At 42.4% G+C, this 20,909-nt stretch overlaps 1 protein-coding gene across 19 annotated transcripts in view; it reads left to right on the top strand.

The window, feature by feature from the left end:
* Positions 1 to 20,909, top strand: part of LOC108006994 (collagen alpha chain CG42342) — a 76,175-nt gene that overhangs the window by 45,638 nt on the left and 9,628 nt on the right. For 8 of the 19 annotated variants that reach the window (XM_065867064.2, XM_065867069.2, XM_065867074.2 and 5 more), the window contains exons 3-9: positions 8,829 to 8,908; positions 9,473 to 9,580; positions 9,694 to 9,762; positions 10,449 to 10,502; positions 10,639 to 10,809; positions 11,191 to 11,296; positions 15,244 to 15,341. In XM_065867064.2, coding sequence (XP_065723136.2) covers positions 8,829 to 8,908; positions 9,473 to 9,580; positions 9,694 to 9,762; positions 10,449 to 10,502; positions 10,639 to 10,809; positions 11,191 to 11,296; positions 15,244 to 15,341 — 686 coding nt within the window. The remainder of the gene's footprint in view (positions 1 to 8,828; positions 8,909 to 9,472; positions 9,581 to 9,693; positions 9,763 to 10,448; positions 10,503 to 10,638; positions 10,810 to 11,190; positions 11,297 to 15,243; positions 15,342 to 20,909) is intronic. The other 11 variants (XM_036817832.3, XM_065867067.2, XM_065867072.2 and 8 more) reach the window with 3 other exon arrangements.

Genomic DNA, 20,909 nt, shown 5'->3' on the forward strand with positions numbered 1-20,909 from the left:
CTGCAAAGGAACTCCAATTTGCAGGACTTGGCGGCATTGGATGGGCACTGTCAAACAAGTTGTATGGCTCGATGGGCAGCCACCTCATCCGCATCCTCACCCTCATCCACATCCACCGACGCTGACATCACAATTAAGCCATAACTCATCGGGCAATGGAAATATGTGAGCTGCATTTTGTATTGTGTCAGTGGCTCGGTTACATTCCATTACGGCCATAAAAAGAGGCTTACCACCGATGAGGATGTCCGAAAAGAGAAGAAAGAGCTGAAATCCGTACAAATGCCACACACGAAATGCAACAGCAAAAGGCGGCAGCAGACCAAATAAACCATTTGGAGGCGAAAAAAGGGTGATACAGATTCAGATACAGATACAGATACGGCTACCCATGCATATAGATATAGGGATACATATTGCCATTCATTGCTCCTCTGGCTGTTTCATATTCGCATGTATTTACTTTGTATCACTTGTCACATTTTTTATTGTCATTGCCCGCCGTCGCAGTGGGTGCTGTGATTTTTTTATGGCTCATCTGTAGGGGTTCGGATCCGCTATTATTATTATTGTTATTATATCATTCTTCATCAGCTTGATTCGCCCATTCATTGTTGTGTTTATAAGGGGCTCAGCAAAAGAAAAAAAATTATATATATCTTTCATTATTTGTTTGAGGCTGTCGCAGCTGCTGAAGGGATTAATTTCTTGATTTACCCATGGAATATATTTACATGCTCTGCTCTATAGAGGGAGTCTTACCCGCTTTGTTCTTTTGCCGTTGTCCCTGGCAGCATTTTGCTCCACCAAGATGATATTTCCAGTTTCGCTGTGGTCTTGACGTTTTCTTCTCTTTTTATACCCGTTACTCGTAGAGTAAAAGGGTATACTAGATTCGTCGGAAAGTATGTAACAGGCAGAAGGAAGCGTTTCCGACCCCACAAAGTATATATATTCTTGATCAGGATCACTAGCCGAGTCGATCTAGCCATGTCCGTCTGTCCGTCTGTCCGTCTGTCCGTCTGTCCGTCTGTCCGTATGAACGCTGAGATCTCGGAAACTATGAGAGTTACAATACTGGGATTAGGCACGCAGATTCCTGAGATTCCTGCGCAGCGCAAGTTTGTTTCAGCACAGTGCCACGCCCACTCTAACGCCCACAAACCGCCCAAAACTGTGGCTCCTACAGTTTTGATGCTAGAATAAAAATTTTAACTGAAATGTATTGTTCTCATCAATACCTATCGATTGACCCAAAAAAAAGTTTGCCACGCCCACTTTAACGCCCACAAACCGCGAAAACCTGTGACGCCCACAATTTTCATGCTAGATAAAAAATTTTAACTGAAATGTATTGGTCTCGTCGATACCTATCGATTGATCCAAAAAAAATTTGCCACGCCCACTCTAACGCCCATAACGCTTAAATCTGTATACCGCCGGTAGGTGGCGCATTTTAATCTCGCTTTGCTGCTTGCATATCTCCATATAGCTGAGTAACGGGTATCTGATAGTCGAGGTACTCGACTATAGCGTTCTTCCTTGTTTTTATTTCCGACTGTGCAATTGTGTGGAAGCGTATTGAAAGCGAATCCCGAGCACTCGGAACCAGCGGAAAATATGCTAATGCCATTCGATCTGGGGGCCCCTAAAGGCGGGGTAAAATGGGCGGGGCCAGTCAGCCATCAGTCAACAGCGTGTCAGACGCGCGGAAAGTGAAATGAAATTCTTATTTTCATTTTTTTTATTTTCCTTTTCACTTCTAAGCGCCAAACACTTTCTATTGTTGGGAGGGCTTTACGCCCCCATCCAGCCACGTATTTTTCCAGGGGATTATCATTCAACCATTTCTCTTTTTTTTCCCGCGAGGGTGTTCGTTCAAATTGTTTTAGATTTTCCCTTTGTTCATAGGAACGCGTTTTGCAGATACTCTATTGCTTATTTTGGGACCAAAAATAACAAAACAACTTCCGAGGGATTATCCTTGGGATTCTATATTAGTCCGGTATTTGTTTTCTATTTATTTGTAAAACAGAAAAACAAAAACAACCAAGTCTGGAGGCCACTAAAGGCGGAAAAAGGGTTTGCATATACAAGTTTGCCTTATCCCAAAGCCGTTTACCAATTACTTAAACATAAGGTAAAGCCCTGGGGATTTACAAGTGTTTTCCCTCCTCTCTTTTTGTTTACTTTTTCCCTCTTTATGTTGGCTGTCCGCATCAAGAGACAGGCCTTTTAATAAACTGGACTTTAAGGACCTTCGAAAAAAAGTGACAGCATAACCATTAAATCGAATGACTTAAAGTTTTCAAAACAATGTGAGAAAGTTTTCAACTCGAGAAATGCCTTAAAGTACATTAGGTACTGGGCTCAATCAGGGACTCCCATTTGAAAGCAATTCCAGGATTCAAAACAAACTGACTGCCGGCTGTCCTAGTTGTCACAATGCAAAATATGATACCCCGTCGACAGCCCCTTTCAAAATGTGGCTTAATCAAATTGCATTTAAAATGCAAAGCGGGGAAAAGCCAAGCTGCGCAAAGAAGAAAAGCGTAATGCATATCTCTGGTTGGAAAATGTGAAAAACGCAAACGGCAGGAAAAATGAATTATTTTATTAACGCTTAACAAAAGAACAAGAACCGAAAAACACAGCGCTCATAAATAACAAAGTGAATTGAATTCTCTGCTGCTCTATTAAAATCACATTACCTATCATAAAATGCCATTTAAATCGTAAAAAATTCCCCATAAATTCATATAACAATAAAGCATTAATTTTAAGCAAATAAAAAAAAATGTGCTGAACACATAAATCAGAGCAGGAACTGCAATAAATTATGCAATTTGCATTTAAAACCAAAATATAAATAACAAACAAATAAGTTGAAAACAAAAAGGAGCAATAAGCAATAAGCCGCAAACAACAATTTTTCAGCCAGATGCCAACGAGACCAAAAAGCCATGAAGCCGTCACTCAATCAGATAGCAAAAGCGAATTGAAAAACGTGTGCGGATGGATAGTGAATGCAATTTACAATTAACCAAAGAATGGTTTTTTGCCAGCCCCTCTCGTTGGCAATTACCTATAATATTTATGGGCAAACCGCAAAACATTTGTCCACCGTTGCATTTACATGTGTAATTGGCGGCGTAGGCGTGGCATTCGCTAATTAATTGCCCCCATAAGAGCAACCTGTTGGAGTTTGCACACTTGCATTACGTATACGCAATGTCGGTCATTAGTTAACCCCTTTTGAGAAGTACCAAAGGATTTGGCCACTAATGAGCATTTCGGGCGTTTAATTAAAGAGGAAATAATGGCAAGGACGTGTCGACAAATCGATATTGCTGCTGTTCCATAATGCAACAGATTTGTCAGACATTTGCCTTCTGGCCATGGTAACACACACACACAGAAAAAAACTTGATGGTATTAACATCAATTTGATATTGTTAATTTTTTTATTGTGAATTAATTTTTGGAATTCAATTAGTTTCTGTGGTTCTAAGGAAATCGCGTGCTCTTTTTGTTGGAGAATTATCCATTCCGGTTTTTAATGGATTTTGTTGCCATGCTCTGAAGAATTCGCGGTCTCTTTCTGTTGAATTATTCATGTACTTGATGAATAAAACTGTCAATTATGTCACCGCCGGCAATATTGGTCCTTCTTGTTCTAAGTAATTCCGGGTTTAGTAGTACTCGACTTCATTTATACATAAAATTATAATATAAAATTGATATTGCTCTAATTTTTTTGAGTGCACACATAGCCAGCTGCCAAACATTTGCACTTGTCATCTGTGTGTGCGTGTTGTCTGGGTTCTCGCTTTGCCAAACCGCCAGGCATTTACCTCGTGCAAATGTTCGCCTGTAAATAAAACCAGACGATGCCAGGGATCCAAGGATCCGAGTTACTCAGCTTGTGTGTGAGACTTCCTGTGTTTCAGTTACTGTTTCCGTTTCCTCTCACACCCACACACACACACTCTCAGACAGCCAATAAAAGTTTGTCATAATGCATTTGTCGAACATCAGACATCGCCCCGGGTCCACTAATTTGGTTCTGACCATTGTTGATTACTTGGCAGTGATAATGATCTGGCCTTTATGGAGTCACAGAGTTACGCATCTTGCACATAATACGAGCATAAGTCAATTATGGGGCATTTGTGTTCATTGGAGTGAAATAATTAGACATGTCCATAGTTACCACTTGAATTGAATTATAGAACAAGGCTTGTCCATTAAATTGGCCAGCTAAATTTAATTAGACCCGGTGTCCCTGCTCAGTTTACTGATTTACTGGCTTTTGAATATTACGAACATAAAGAACAGGTTTCTGGCCTAATGAGCAGGCATAAATCACATCTGATAATCGCCAAATCATATTCAGGCAGGGAATCTTATCATGTTTTTGTGGGGCATCCAAGCAGGTTTCCAGGAAGAAACCGAATCGCTATACAATTACAATATCCCAGAAAGGAATCCCTGGGACAACATGAGACACTTTTGCGAACAAAACACCGCTGGCGGAGGAGACAAGCTGCAGGAAAATAAAAAAAAGGAAAAAAATGGGAAGGGAATAAGATTTATTTTGTATGGAAAGTATCGCATATCAGCAGACGACAAGGACAAGGACAACGCCGAGAGGCAAGACGAAAGTTGCCGCCCTTTTTGTTTGTATGTAATGTAGCGCAGCATTTTCGCATTCGCATTTATTGAAGATTTACAGTGGCAACTTGCAGACAAACAAGTAGCAACACAACATTTGCTCTACGAGGAACTCGCATATTTTCCTCATCCTTTGTTTTTCAGCCAGCCACCCAACCACCCATCGCCGCTGGCTACATAATTTCATTTGCATTGGAAAAGGGATGAGGAAAATAGGGGGGGGATAGCGGGGTGCTCTTAAGTCGGAAAATGCGTGACTCTAGGCAGGCAGGAAAAACTTTTGCAGTTATGTCCGCAGCAGGAAGGAGCAAATGCTTCAAGTATGCTCACCATTTCGTATTTGGCTGCATTTGGAATCGCACATCCTGCATCCTGCAGCCTGCAGCATGCAGCCTGCATTTGCCTGCCACTGACGCACGTACGAAGGACACCGGGGAACTGAGCACAAGGACGACACACGTCACGGCAAAAGTTAAAAGTTTGCCATCAATGTTTGCATTTCAAGTTTCACTCCTGGCTGGCAGTTCATTTTGCGCTGCGCACAGACGTCCTTGACAGGATGACAGGGATCCTGGATACTGGATACTGGTTTGCGGACCATCTGCACTGCTACTACTTTAAATAAAAATTTCATTTACCTCTTAAACTTATACGCGTTCGCCTTTAAGCGCAGCTAATGAAACTGCCGAGTGGCTGCCTTAAAGCTGGAAAATCCGATTTCAAGCAGAAAAACTTTTTGCATAGCTCAAAGACAAGCAGCAGGTGCACTTATAGATAAAAGTTTTTCAAGAATATAGCTAGAGTTTACTTTGGCCCAGCAATATTAATAATAAAGCGAGAGTGAGAACTACTTAAAAAGCGTAAATATTTAACTTATTAAGAAAAATGGTATAAACAGGCTTAAACCACTAATTTGCTTTATTTTCCCCAGCTTTAAAGCTAAAGTATCCCTAAAATGCTACCCCTTTTAAAGCAGGCGAATCTTAGATCTTTAACAGACTTTAAAGATTTTTTACTTGATTCTGATTTATTTATTGAGTTTTTCATTTTAGGACCATGCTGTATCAGCAAATTCCAAAGAAATCATTTTAGCAGGTCGCCCAATCAGCCCTCTATTCAAATCGAGCCCAAAAGAGTTATCCTTTTCAGTGAAAAATCAATTGAGCTTTGACCACAAAAATTGAAGCCAGTCGAGTCAAGTCTTTGAACCCCGAATTGCCTGCTGCCCTGCTGGCTGGCAACTTGGCAAATTAGATGAATCTCTGGGAGAATGAACAAGCCCCAAGTGTGGCGGCAAAGTTAGTTGATGCTGCAGCCGGCGAAACTTCAATTCCCAGATCAGGTGCAGAACCATTCGGGTTGTCCTGCGAGATGGGTGGATGGGTATGGGGGATGTAGTCCTAGTCCTTTCAGTTTGCCCATCTCTCCGGGGTGTTTGCCAACTTGTTTAGCCGTTGTTTGCTGGATGTACGTGTTGTCGTGGTGTTGTACGCACGTAAACGATGCCAAGTCGGGTATTTATTACGCTCACAACTTGACATAATTCCCATTTTCTGGGGGTTGGTATCCCCATCCTCATTCTGATTCTGACTGAGCTGATGCACGAGCAGTTGAACTAATGCCATCGATAGAGATTTATAGCTCCGCTGGCACGTATGTGCGAGTACGTTCAATTGCCTGAACCATCATCGTCATCATCATCATTATTATCATCTGTAAAAGCGGGAAAATACATTGAAGACGACAGGACTGCCATCAAGTTGGGCGGAAAAGAAACAAGTTGCGACTTAACAACTTCATCAGCTGGCAGCGCACTTAGTTTGCCTGACAACCTATACAATATATAATATATATAAAGGAGTATATATGTGCTCGCAATAAGATTTCTTAGCGCATTAAGCAGCAGTATCAACAGGAGCTAGAAGAAACAACAAATAAATGCCATTAGCAGCCAACAAACTGTAAGCCAAAATGGCGCCATCAACGCGAAAATAATACGGAAAATGCGGCGTTAATGGCAACGATGAAAGAGGGATTGGGAAAGCCGGGAAAACGCGGGGAAAACTCTGGGATGGGGAAGCAGAGACACAGGGCACCCATGTGAAGGCAAACGATGTTATGATTATGATTATTATGTTGCTATTAGATTAAGAGCAATTTTAACTTTTTCCGCCCGCTCACAAAGGCCTTCCGCTCGCCTTCTACCCACCACCCATATTTCCGGCCATGCCACCCCTCGATTTTCCGTACTCTACTTTCTTTTTTCGTGCGTCAACGCTTTCCGTTTGGCTTTGGCTTACGACACTTGACGCTCAAGTCCCTCCTTTTGTCCCCCATCCCCCATTCTATGGAGCTCCCGACTTTCGTCCACCCCGCCGGGCAGAGTTACTCCTTCATTGTTTCTGGCCCGGGTCTTAGCCACGCTTAATTGGTTGGCTTTTATTACTTGGCAAGTGCTGCAAGCGCATAATTTGCGACTACGACGAACAGTGGGCCACAGTTTAAGATTAGGGAAATTTCATGGATGGCTTAACGAAGCATTTCTAGGGGTTTTCCTAGCAGACCTATTGATTAGGGTAAGCCGATATGGAAGAAGCTCGATAAGAAGTTGTTTCTTTTTTGTTGTGTTTGCTTTAACCGGGTGTTCTTATCAAGGTTCTTTAAAATATCTGTGAGAATGGATTAGGTAATTATTACAATCGCTTTTCGTATTGTAAATACAACTTAATTCTTATAAATCTCATTTTAATTTATTTCGGGAGTTCAAGCTTATAAAGGAGACATAAACTTAGTCAACAGATGCCATATATCCTTTTGTATCTAAGAGTTAACTTTAAGTACCTAATTGCCAATAAACCATCGTTTATATTTAGGAAGCTCCCACCAGGTAATCCCCAAGTTTTGCAACAACCTTTACATTTCTTGTAAATATACTCTATTAGTCTTGGTTCTTTTGCTCTTGCCTTCGTACTTTCTTGTTCCTGAACTGGGAAATCTTTTTTTAATTAAATAAGCATCCGTAGATTAGGGCGGAGGGGCGGCACCTTTGCCTGCGTCATGCTGGCTGCCTCACTTCGCACCTACAACAGTCTGCAACATGGCCACGCCCACTTTTCCAACGCCCCACCCAGTTTACCACCCACCGAGAGGAGGGGCGCATGCCTTTGGTAGTTTGCGGCTCCATTTTAGCGCGAAATGAATTTAAATTGTTTGCCGGCGTTTCCTGCATTAAGGGCAGCTTCCTTTCGAAGACCCAGGCCCTTGGTCTCTTTCTTGTTCTCCAGTTCCCCAACGGAGAAGTGGAAAAACGAAATTACTTAATTACAACAATTATTATATGAAACGGCACCGAAAAAAAACTTCAGAGTTTGAGAATGCGAATGGGGGGAGCCTCCTGTAGATGCCTTGCTTTTGCTGTTCTGTTGTCTGTGTTGCCTGTTAATTTAATTAAATATTTTCACACCTTCCGACTGATACATTGGACTATACAAAAACCGTTTGGGTGCCTTTGTCTTGGAATTTTAGGTGTTAATTTCCTGTCCCGTAGATGCAGAAAACAACAAGTGCAGCGGGTCGGCGTCGGCTCTAATAAAAATAATTGCCATGGGCAGACTGGCAGCAGAAACTGCAGCAGTGGAAAATTACAAGACACGAAGGACCCTGGCCTGGGAGTTTTATGCCATGGAAAATTGCATGCGAAATAATTGAAAAGCATCGACTGCAGCTTTGTCCTGCTCCGAGGTCCTAGGATCCTGGCTGCCTGCTCTTCGCTCCTCTGGTTCCTTTGGATAGATAAAGTTTCCTCGCAGCACCGAAATAATAGCAGCCAAAGTGGTTGTAAATATTTTGTGCCCGCCAGTCGCCATTCGCCAGCAGCTTGGCTTTTTTTTTCCCGCAGCGTGACAAAATGCTGCGAAAAGTCATTTTTCAGCTAAATGAATTCGCGCCAACTGCGCAAAAAACAACGTTCAAAAAAGTAGCTCAACTGGAAATGGGAATGGGGACTTAAGATGGGCAAAACGAAGATGTGACTCAAGGAAATGACTTGCCACTGGTCCGGGTTCCTGTGGGTCAGCGGCAAGTTCAATGGGCAACTAATGAGGCGACCTTAAGATTGCTTTTTCACAACTAACTCTCGAAACTTTCCGTTGCAGGTCCTCCAGGTCCACCAGGTCCGCAGGGAAAACGAGGGAAACGCGGCAAGAAGGGAGACGGCGGTGAGAAGGGCGATCCGGTAAGTGGCAGCTGAAAACAGGAAATGAAGTCCATATGCTGAGAAACCTTTCCAGAGGAAGATCTCTCATGATTTATATTACAATTGAAAACGAATTAACACATTCAGAAAAACGTATTCAATCTGGATTTAAGATATTCGTTGGAAACTTTACAGCTTCTTTAAATTGAGATAAATATTGTTAGTAAATATTGTTAGTAACATAACATCCTGAGTGCAAATCTTTTTAGAGCATTTTTACTTTAATTTTAAAAAGTACAAGTATTATATTACATGTGAAATCATCTTTCATAAGCTTGATTTTAAACGATACTCAATGGTTACAATTTTTTAAAAAATTATAATTAAGCCAAGCCTTATGAACTATAAAAAAATATTACATAAATTTATAACAAAACATTGCAACCAGCCATGAATCACGGGATGTTTACGAAGTGAGTTCACATATAATCCGACATATTTTTATCAATTCAAAACGTACATTTATTAAAACGCTACATGTTCAGGGAAGTAAGGGAAGGAACTAATATTTAAGCAAACTTTGGATATCTTTTCTCCGCTCAGGGCATGAATGGCATCAGCGGCGAGAAGGGCTCGGCGGGCAAGCCCGGTGACAAGGGCCAGAAGGGCGATGTCGGCCACCCCGGCATGGATGTCTTCCAAACGGTGAAGGTAAGTCCATCACCTAGTCCTCCTCCAGTCATCCAAATCCGCAAAGGCTGCTGCAATTCTTGGCTACAAATTAAATAGAGTCTAACCGGGTCCAAATTGCTTTGCATTCCTAGGGTCTGAAGAGATCGGTGACAACGCTGCATGGCGGCACGCTGGGCTATGCGGAGATAGTTGCTGTTAAGGTATTGCCACCACCCATCCAAACTCTTTGCCACTCTTTACCACTCTGCCTCCCAAATTCCCTGTTTGGACGTAGACGTTGGACATGGTCAAGACCATTTTTCAGGGGCCAAATGCAGATGGCCAAGCGATGGCAGCCCAGCGTACACAAATTATTCGCAACCGGTTGTCCTTGGTCTCTGGATTTGTCCTTCTGGTCCAGTCCTCGTCCTAGTCGTCCTTTTACTTAGTTGTATCCTTGTGTAGTTGTGTTTATGTCTCGCTTCATTCTCGTTTGTAATGCTTTTAAGTTGTCTCCTGTCTTCTGGCTTCTGTCTTCCGTCGGTTGTCCTGTTGCCTTGGCTCTTTTGTTTAAACTGCGCCATAAATTCGTTGCAACATCGTAGTTTTGTAGTTTGGTATACACTTTCCCCCTTTTCCTTTCTTTTTGGCAGTGGCAACTTTTCGGACAGATCCCTTGGTAGTTTTTAATGGAATTTCCATCCTATTTGTTTCGTAGTTTTGAAGTTACCCTTTAAGAACGCTCATTTCATTTGGTTTATTTGCTTTTAATTTGGCTAATCTGGCTTTTGCAGCAGCTGAAGTTTAATATTTGATGATTTACTAACCATTGTTTTGATTAACTTAATTTAATATTTTTTATGTTGCATTTAAACTTGTTGTTTTTGGTTTGTGTTGATGCTGTAAGGACTTGCAAGAAGCAGGCGTCAATGTATCCGCTTCCACAGTCATACAGCTGAAGGTGAGTTGTTTTGAAGTTCCATTGACCCAGCATGTCCTGTTTATGGTTTATGTCCTGCACGTGCCCCGAACTCCATGGGAGATCTAGAACCTGATTCAAATCCTGAGTTAATACACATGTTTCCTCGTTTCCGCAGGGAGAGCCTGGTGAACCGGGTCCGCCAGGACCTCCGGGTGAGGCGGGACAACCTGGGGTGCCTGGCGAGCGAGGACCTCCGGGTGAAACTGGAGCACAGGGCGTCCAGGGCGAGGCCGGACAACCGGGAATCGCAGGACCACCTGGCGTGGCCGGCGCACCTGGCACAAAGGTGAGTTTCTGCCGGTGATTGTGATTCACCGAAAATCCCTTTACAAAAAACTACAACCACAAACAAAGGCGGCGCGCAGATAACACACACATGATAACAATAAAGAGAATCCGAGGGAGGATGGAGATGTCACCAGGATTAATGCATTATTGTATCTGTTGGATAAACAAGGCTACGGTTTAAGTGACTGCCAGTGATTCGCTGTCATCCTGTCGGGTCGTCCTCTTTTGTTCTCCTGACTTTCCCATTTTCTTTATGGTCTCGGGCTTTTCTTTTCTTCCTCAGTATTTATCGTTTATTTATGCATTAAGGCAGCACCAGGCTGACTCTGGGTTTTCCACTTAATTTCCACAATGACTCACTCTCTGGCTGACTTTGCAGGGTGACAAGGGCGATCGAGGCGATCGCGGACTTACCACAACCATCAAGGGTGACGAGTTCCCCACGGGCATCATCGAAGGTCCGCCGGGACCGCCGGGACCACCAGGTAAGTACTATTTATATTTGTTTGTTTGCCACTTAACGCATTTGGGATAACACAGATACTGATACAAATACAGATTCAAAGATACTTGTGCATTTTGGTCATCGATTGATCGATTGAACGTGGAGTTTTTAAACTGCTGCGGGTCGTCTAATTTATTGTCACTCGCATCTGGGAGTGCTGGGAATATGTGGCCCCCATCCCCGTCTAATTGAGTCATTGACTAGCCCAGTTTCCCATTAGTTAGTTCTTTTTATTTTTGGTTGGCTCGTTTAAATGGAAATCAGAGTGCCAGCGCGCGCGCTTTTCACACAATTTCCCAACAAATTTTTATGGCCTCACACATATTTTAAATATTTTATTCCTCTCCTCTACCATATTTGGAAATTTTCAAAATTCATTTTCCACTGCTGCATTTGGCGATAACTTTTATGACCTTTGCTGTTCCCCCAATTCGGACTTTAACGTCAATTAAATGCGCATAGAAATGTTGGGAGTTCAGTACGCCCACAACAACAATGGAATTTCCATTCGGCTTTCGGTTTTACGAGCCGGCTCCTAACACAACACATTTCTGCACTTTATACGAATTTAATACACGAGAAATGCCCCAAAAACATGCCGTTCGAAAATAGTTGAAACGCCCCAGAATCAAATACAAATCTAGTGATTCTCGTAAAAATTTGTAGAACCCGAAAACTCGTGGCACTGGCCGCAGTCGTAAAAATGCAACTTTATGTCATTTATGTTGCTTTTAGCGGCTCATTAGCATGACTACCATCGAGTTGGAGTACAACACTATGGAATCTGATGGTATGGTATGGGATGGGTTGGGATCTCGGTGGGAAAGCTTGTACTATTGTTTTACTAGGGGCACTCAATGGTGGCAATAAATAACCAATAGCACAAGCTGCGACTGATGGACTTAGTAGATGGATTGATGACCAATAAAAGTCTATTGTATGACACTGGAAAGTTCTTTAACCAAATGATGGATTGCGGATTAATGGTGTTGACTATCCGTTGTCGGGTTTTTACTGAGAGAATACATTTTTATTTTAATTTTGGTTTTGGTAGTTTCTTTTTTTATGCTTTGGGATGACGCCCCCCTTGAAATTACGTTAACACGACTTTGAAAGTTCATTAATAGCTTTGATTGGCTTTGAAATCTGTTATGATCCGGTGCATTAAGCTATTAAATTTTAATTTGATGATGATGCGTTGCATACTTTCTAAATATAACAAAATCTTATTGGAATTTTTTTTTTTTTTAAACTTATCTGTATGATTTATTTACGATTTATTTTAATTTCTCAAGTTTTCCTTGATTGAGTACCCCTAGTGCGTTTGACCATTCGTTAGGCCATCAAGCAACGCCATCAATTAAGCGCTTGGCTGCGGTTTTGCGCAACCCGCATCATTACGAGGGTCCACGCCCCCTTCTCCCAACCGCCCATCCGCCCCTGGATGTGCCACACCCCCTTTTCTACCCCTCATCCAACGTCCCTTGACTTATCAGTTGGCTGGCATCAAAGTGCTTCGATGTCGCCAGTGGCATTTGGATGTGATTGCGATGACGAGGCTCTTGTAGCTGGCTATTGTTTCTGGATTTCTTTCTGGACTTTTGTACTTGGGATGCAAGATCTGCTGTTGCGATATCCAAAGGCAGTTGAAGTTGCAGTGCCAGATGCAGTTGCTGTTGCAGTAATGCTGCATTCGATTACCTCCGTCCAGTTGTTGGTAGGCCCATCCATCCAACTCCCGCCCACTTTTCCCTGGTGCGTTGATGGACATGAAATTGCAATTTATTTTTCCCCAAATTCAGCGACAGGAACCCAGAACCCAGGGGACATTTCTCCGGCTTGATTTGAATAAATGGAACGTCATTTGTTTCCGGGATTCCCAGTGTCTGTCTGGTCTCGACGGCTTATCTTATCGGGTCCGTAATTAGTTAAGCTTTCTTTGTGTGTGGGCCTGGCAGCCCAGAGCAATTGGATGTGTTGTCGTTTTCAGGCGGAAAATGCCGGTGGTCCGGTGGCCCAGAGCCCTGAAAATCTCAGCACAAAACATGGACAGTCCCAGCTGTAATATCAAAAAATTCAATTTATTTCATGATTTATTTGAATTTCGTTTCATTTGGGTTTTTGTTTTTGGCTGATTGCATTGCTTCTTCGGGCGGCATCCGTTCTATGAAATTAAAACTTATCTCGGGCATTCCATCTGCCAGTAAGGCAAAAATAAACACTAAGCTGACCGACCGGCAATCCAATATCCTGGACACTCTGGACTGGACACTATAAATCCACAATCCTCCCTGGGCCCTCTGCTCTACCATAGTTTTTATACTGTTTTGCAATTGTCGCTTAAAATGCTTAACGGTGAATTATGCATACATAAATAGAAAATAGAAAACTTCTGGCCCAGACAATGGACTGAATGGCTTTATAAACAAATGGGAGGCGACATCAGAGGATCTCTTTCCTGGCGTGCCGGTAAATTTATGCTCTCCGCAGGACGACGAGGTCCTTTTGCGTAAACGCAATTTTACGAACTTACTATATATATCTTTTAGCCCTGGCCCGTTTTTGACAAGCCGCACAATTGGATTTATCTATGATATAAGCCCCCTTCTGCCCTACCCTTCATTGTTGGTTGTGCAAATGGTCTCGTTTAATGGCCATGGCAAACAACCCGAAAAAAAGAACGCAATTTCTCATTATTCTAACTAAACAGGTTGGTCGACGACCGCACAGTGGGGCAAAGTCAATTTGCCGCTGATGGATTTATGAGCCACTTCAGCACGGCGGCTTAGGAACAAAGCACGCAAATTGAGTGAAGAGCCAGCGTTTAGCAAGAATGTGAGCCACCGGGGGTCGGTAAATTGTCAGGAGGGGATGTCAGGGATGGGGTCTTATGATGAGCTCAAATTGGATTTGCAGCCAACAGACGGCTGTGAAGTATTTGCTCCATACACACAGAGATCCATCGGAGAATGAGATTCCTTGTCGACGGGGGTATGACTACACCAAGAAAAAAACAAGTTCTCAAGATAAAAATCCGCCATTCGATCTTAGAAATAAGCTAAGATTCACAAAATGTAGATGAAGGAACTCGGTTTTCGAGACTACTTTCTTCTTGAAGAAGAAGATACTAATTGTTCCCCAATTTCAAGAGTAATTTTTTCTCGATTTTAAGAACGTTTTTTCTCGAAGAGGTGAGAAGGAGAATTTAAAAAAGTATTTTTAAGAATATTTTCTTCAAGAATTGAAGAATTTTTCTTCTCAAATAAGTAAGACCATGAATTTTCAAATTTAAAAAAAACTTGATCTTGTCTCTATTCCCATCTTAATTTTTCTGCGTGTAAGGTCTTATTTTCCAGCTGCCAGCAAAAGTGCAGCTTATGCATATTAAATTGTTTTTCTGCATCTGTTTGCATTCCAATTGCTCAGAGTGGCGTCGTAGGGAAAGGTATTCCGACGACGTTATATATCTGTATATAGAATGCCATTAAGTGGGTCAAGTCGCTGCCATCATTAGCATAGAGATAGGAGGAAGCTGGGGCCTTGAACCATTTACAATCGATTGCCGACCACGGTGAACTCAGAGCATTTCATTCCCAGGCAAATAAACAATTTGCATTGCCAACTAAGCCCCGACCATCGTTAAACCATCAAGAGCTGTCCGTCCCTTATCATCAACCAGTTGAACAAATTGCTGACCAAAACCAACAGAATGGTATGGGGGGAGTGAAGGCTATATTGAGCTCTCGGTGCTCTATAATTACAAAGGCCACGCCCACTGTTTGCACAACACTTGCGGGCGTAGCTGTATCTGTATTTGTATCTGTAGTATCTGTGTGACGGTATAGGTATATTGCCATTGTTTGCTCGCATTTTGAAATCTGTCACTAGAAGCGATTCGGTGAAATTAACATTGGGTTGTGTACACAGGTCCGCCCGGAGAACCAGGGATTCGAGGAGAGGCGGGACCCATTGGACCTGCAGGACCTCCTGGAGAGAAAGGACCGCGTGGCAAGCGCGGCAAGCGGGTAAGTGTAATCAACATAATACAAAAAGCTGAGAGGCAAAAAATAACAAAACCAAAAAATAAGTCTGATTCCCCTCGATTTTTAATTAGAAACTCGACGGCACAGGCCGTAAATTGAGTTCGAAAACAAGAAGTGTATTATCATGTAAATTACTTTTGTACAAATGCGTGGGCGTGTGCGTTAATTTTATGCTAATCTGTAAATACTAGTGACGCCGCGGGTGTAAATATATATATATGCACAGAGATACCCACCGAAACTTGTCCTTCCGCATGGTTTCACCTGCATGTTTTGGCAGTCGGTGTAATGAGCATGTTTACACGGCTGCGGGAAACGTGTTACTTAACTCATTACAGCAAGTGCGAGTCCTGAGATTCAACTTTGACAAGCTGCCAAAGAAGATAAAAGGAAAAAGTGCCGAAAGTATCTGGCAGATACTTTTGGCAGCCCATTCCAGAGAAACTATGTCTTTCGCCGCCCCTCTAATCTGATGCCTAAATTATGGCGTCTCCCTTGAAATTCTTGTTTCCTATCGAAGGCATTTATCTAGTATCTTAAGTATCTTAGCAAGTTATAGCTCTGAACCCCCAACCTTTACGTAATTTTGTCAACAGTGCTGGAATACTTAACATTTTTATTGGCACTCCAAGTGTCGGCAGCTGTTGCCGCCCTTTTGACGTGTTGATGGATGCGCCCGATTCTTCGGGGCGATGCTGGAATTTTCATTTCATTTCCTTTTTTTTTTACATACATACATACATATACGCAGATACATATATGAATATGTGGCCAGCACGTGTTTGTGTGCGCCATGAAAAATGCATAAGCGCCGCCGGCGAAGCTGCTACGCCACGGATGAGTTTCCTCGGATTCAACTTTTGGCCAGGGGTTCGTGTTTATGTATTATGCTATGCTGCTGCTGCTGCTCAACCAGTGCGCAAACATTTGCGCATTTTGCCCATTTTCACGTAGCCATGGCCACGGGGTAAGGGGAAACTAGGAAAAACATTCTGATTATCGTGCAGCAAAGTCAAAGTCATGGGAGCCGCTGTTGCCTCCGTATTTGCTGTGTTTTTCATGCCATAACGCGTAATGCCAAAGGAAAACGGCAGGCATTGGCCAATACAAACCGACTTTCAATACGCCCAACAGCGAAACAACAAACAGAAAACGCGGCGGCAACGTGCTCAACTTATTTTATGAGTTGCTCATGGATTCTCTTTCAAACCCAAGCGAGGGTAGATAGAGCTCTTAATGTTCAGAAAAGTTTGTCAGATAATAGGATTAAAGAGATACAGGCATACATTAAAGGATTAAGAACAGGAAGAACTTACAATTCAGGGAGAAAAGACCTTTCGCTTGACAAGAAAAATGATGTGAAAAATAATTTAAACAAATATCTTTCAATTCATTTATTAAATTAAAAAGAAAATTCCAATTGTATTGGAAGAGTTTAATTTATCCACACTTTAGGATTTAATAAGCAAAGCATTTTATGAACGGCTTAAAGCCAATTAAAATATTTAAAATCGACTTCACCCAAATCCTTAATAATAACTCAGTAGAAAGGCCAAATAAGTATAACTTTTCCGCAGTCAAGAAATAAATCACAATGCAAATATTCACCTCATGAAAAGAATAAAGCAACAGAAATTCTGACTACCAAATAAATACAAAATATTTGACAAGCACGTTTGCATTAAAACCAATTAAGAATTTGAGCACATACTTTCATAACAATATTTTAAACCGAGTCGAGAGATACATTTTTGTGGCCAAGAATTTGGCATGCTTTTTTCCTTGGCCAAAGGAAAATGAATAGTTTTCCAATAGAGGAAGCAGTTATTAGGAATTCCATAAAACTTTTCGATCTTTCCTAGTTGCCAGCCAGTTTCAAATTCCCCCTCGGAGGTCCCCAATCCCAATTCGAATCCGAGGGAACTGCAGCAACGTGATGTCAAAACAAATGAAAGTCATAAGCAACGGCTTCTGCCTGTGGGCCGACTTCTTCGGCAAACAAACAAAACTTTTGGCAACAACAGAATAGATATAACTATATTCGCACTCATGCGCCGCACCGCAGGCAGTGCAAGGAAATAAAAAATGATTTGCAACAATTGCCGTCATCTTCGCTGGAAACGTGACGCCTTCCAGGCAGTCATTTTATTTTCCAATGTGGCATCGATTTCCCTCTTGAAAGAAAGGAACCCCCAACGCGATGTCGCTTTTGCCTGGCTGGATTGTTAATTATAATAATAATGATAATGATATGAGAAGCTGCATTGGTGGGAATTGTTTCTCTGCTTTCCATAGACCCTCGAAATCAGCTCAACCTGGCCATAATTAGTTCAGCAAATCGTAAAAAATGCACGGGCTATTTTCGAAAAAAACATTTATCCATTTCTCGCCAACGGCATCTGGCTAAAACCATTTCCCCACATTTTTTCCTCCTGTTTTTGGGGTTATTGCCTAGCCGTCGGAGTCATAAAAAATACATAACGCAATTGCTGGCATTATAAATTTGACATGTTATTCTCGTCGCCTCGTCAGAATAAAATGCTCATATAGATGGCCACATGGCCAGAGGCGGGTTGCGGAGGGGGCGTTTCCATCTGATGACGGGTTAGCATATGAAATGAATTTGATGTGTGTAGTGAGGCGTGAGGCAGAGTTTCACAAGTAACCGATGGATCTGTGCCCTATATTCAGTCCATTACCAATAAAAATCTATGACTTTACTAAGCCTAGTGACAAAAACCAGCCGGCCGTCAAAAATTTCATAAATCAACACAATCTCTTTAAAAGTATAATACCCCCTGCCTATAGGGTATTTCAGTGATTTTTGCCCGCAGCACAAACATGAAATTTACGAGCGGGCATCATATTAAAAATTCAAATTAATTTCAAAGCGGGTGTGTCTTGTGGAATTTACTACGTCATGGCTCGTTTTAGCAGTTGCAGATTTGCACTTTTCACATTTCCACATCTATATCCCGGTTTAATAAAGCTGAAACGATAAGTCACACGAGGGGGGTTGTTTGTTGGATGTTGTGTGTTGTATGTTAGATGTAGGATGGCTGACAGCAATCTCAGCCAGAAGAAACTGTTTGTGAAGCGTTTATGTCAAATTTATGCTAATGTATTTTACAATCGTTGCTCAGCCAGGGCCCCCATGTCAAGTTTGTTGTCTTTCGGGGCCCTTCACATCAGCATAAATTTACCAAGCCAGCCCTCTGCAAGGTTTGCTTTGCTTATCAACAGCAAAGTTTTCCCGTGCCGCCTGCTTCTAAGTAAATGGAGTCATAAAAATTGCGAAAGTCGCAAAAAACTTGTCAATTCGCTACACGTCACATGGTCTCTTTGGGTTCACCTCCTCGAAAGGAAATGCGATCCCAAGGAACTTTCAAAAGAGAGCTCTCTCCGGCTTGGCATACTTTCCTCGGCAAATCAAAGACTTAAGGTTGTGCTTACAGGACCTTTGCAAGCAAATCTGTGTATGTGTGTGTGTCCCTGTATCCTGTACATACATATATCTTCTTGTCTGCCACTCAAAGGGTTCATCGCTGTGGCTGCCACTTGGCCAATTCGTTGGCCCGGGTGTTGCCTAAACGACGCAATAAGCTTAGCACTTTCATCCCTCCACCCTTCAAGGAACTCCGGAGTCCGGATCCTGGGCTCATTGCCTGGATTTTCATTGCTTCGGCTTGAGTGGAGACGATTTTCTCTTTTCCTTTTCCGATTTTGCGATTTTCCGATTTGATAAGCCCCACGAAATGGCCAACACAATGTGTGCTTATGTGTTACGTCATTGTTCATTGAAAAATGCGCAGCATGCAAATTTAGCCTTCTTTGTGCGCAATTTTCCAATTTTCCTCTGGCTGCGGCAATTATCTGCGGTCAGCGGCCATCTATCTTGTATTGAATGGGTAGATGGCCAGATTGTTCTGGCAAAAAAAGAAGGAAAAAACCGGTCAAGCATGGAACACGCCGCAGGACATGCGTGGGTACATATGAACATGTGGGTGGGAGGCGGTAGTTGGGGGCGTAATGTCCTGGCCCCAAGGGTGTTCGTAACTTTTATTTTATGGCCGCCGATGATGAGAGCGCTGCGGGAATCGCAAAAACGATTGAATAAAGAAATCCAGGCTTATAATGCCCACGCATATACACAGACCTGGCGACAATGCCCTCTGACCCCCGGTACCACCCCAAGGAACTCCCAAAGCCCCCTATTCCTATCCCCTTAGAAATTTATAGGCACGCGTGTTACATTGACGTGGGTTTGAGTTTGAGGTTGCCAACTCTGGAAATTCGAGCAGGGGGATGGATGTTTGTGGGGGCTGTAGGGTCAGGAAGTGGGGAATACGGAATGAGATGGAGGAAAGAAAACCCCCCACCCCACTGTGCATGCAAAAGTAGCAAAATTATACGAAACCAACGCGCTTTGCCAACCCAAGAAACCAACAACCAACCGCACAAATGCCAACTGCTGCCATCTTGGCATTGATGTGGCACTGTAGTCGTCGGATGGCAAAACGACGAAATCTTTAACAACGATTTCCCTAAATACTTCCGAATTTCATACATATTACAATATCACGGCAGCCGGAGCAACCGCAGCTACATTGTTGGGGGCGAAACGAAATCACGCGAAATTTTTACAACGAGTCTTGACTTGCTTCATTCTGTGGGGCTAGGAACAGTGGTTGTTATGGTAGATATATTACAGAGATTTTTAGATACATACCTAGGGAAACTAGTCTACGCAATTTTAGTTTATCTTCCTCATGACATTTTATATATTGAAAAACAATATTGTGAAAACTTGTTTTGAACGTATATCATTACTTGAGAGTTTTACTACCCATGATAAAAGAATTAAATAGGACCCATAAAAAAATATATATATTTTATAGGTTACAGCAAATTGTATCGTCATTGTTAAAATTTTAAGAACTTGTTTTATAACATGAGAACATTGGAACTTAATAAATCGATTTCTTACGGGGTAGACACAGTGTTGTGAGTTCGAAAACTTAATTGCTTCCGTATTTGAAATTTTTACGATATTTTCATAAATTATCTCGGAAGACTAGGTTGCATAACATAAACATTCTCAGGTTGTTTACAGTTCCGCCTTTTACGGCCCGAATCGCCCATGGTAAGCGGTATCAATGCGAGGCGGAACATATTACGAATTTAATGCGCTCGCGTACTTGCCAAGAACTTCCCGGCCACCCTCGGATGTTTTGTAAACTTTTGCGGCAATCGCGCAACGCATTACACGCCATGAAGTGGCGGGATTTTGGGTGTATCCGGGTGTACGTAGTACTATATATGTGGGTGTGTGTTTGAGCCGGAAACGGGCTGCAAAACTTTCACCTCAGGTAGTGGGCCGATGGGGCGGATGGTCGTTCAGTGTGCTTTTTTCCCTGTTGTTATGGCCCGAGAAAAATATGAAATTTCAAAAGAGAAAACTGCCGGGGAAAATGAAAAATTGTGAAAAATATGCGCGCACGCAGGAGGGAAGAACCATGCGGCACATGCTGTACTTGAAGGCGAGTGTCC

This window comes from Drosophila suzukii, chromosome 3 (genome assembly GCF_043229965.1).
Source record: "Drosophila suzukii chromosome 3, CBGP_Dsuzu_IsoJpt1.0, whole genome shotgun sequence".
In the NCBI taxonomy this organism is placed as follows: Eukaryota; Metazoa; Arthropoda; class Insecta; order Diptera; family Drosophilidae; genus Drosophila; species Drosophila suzukii.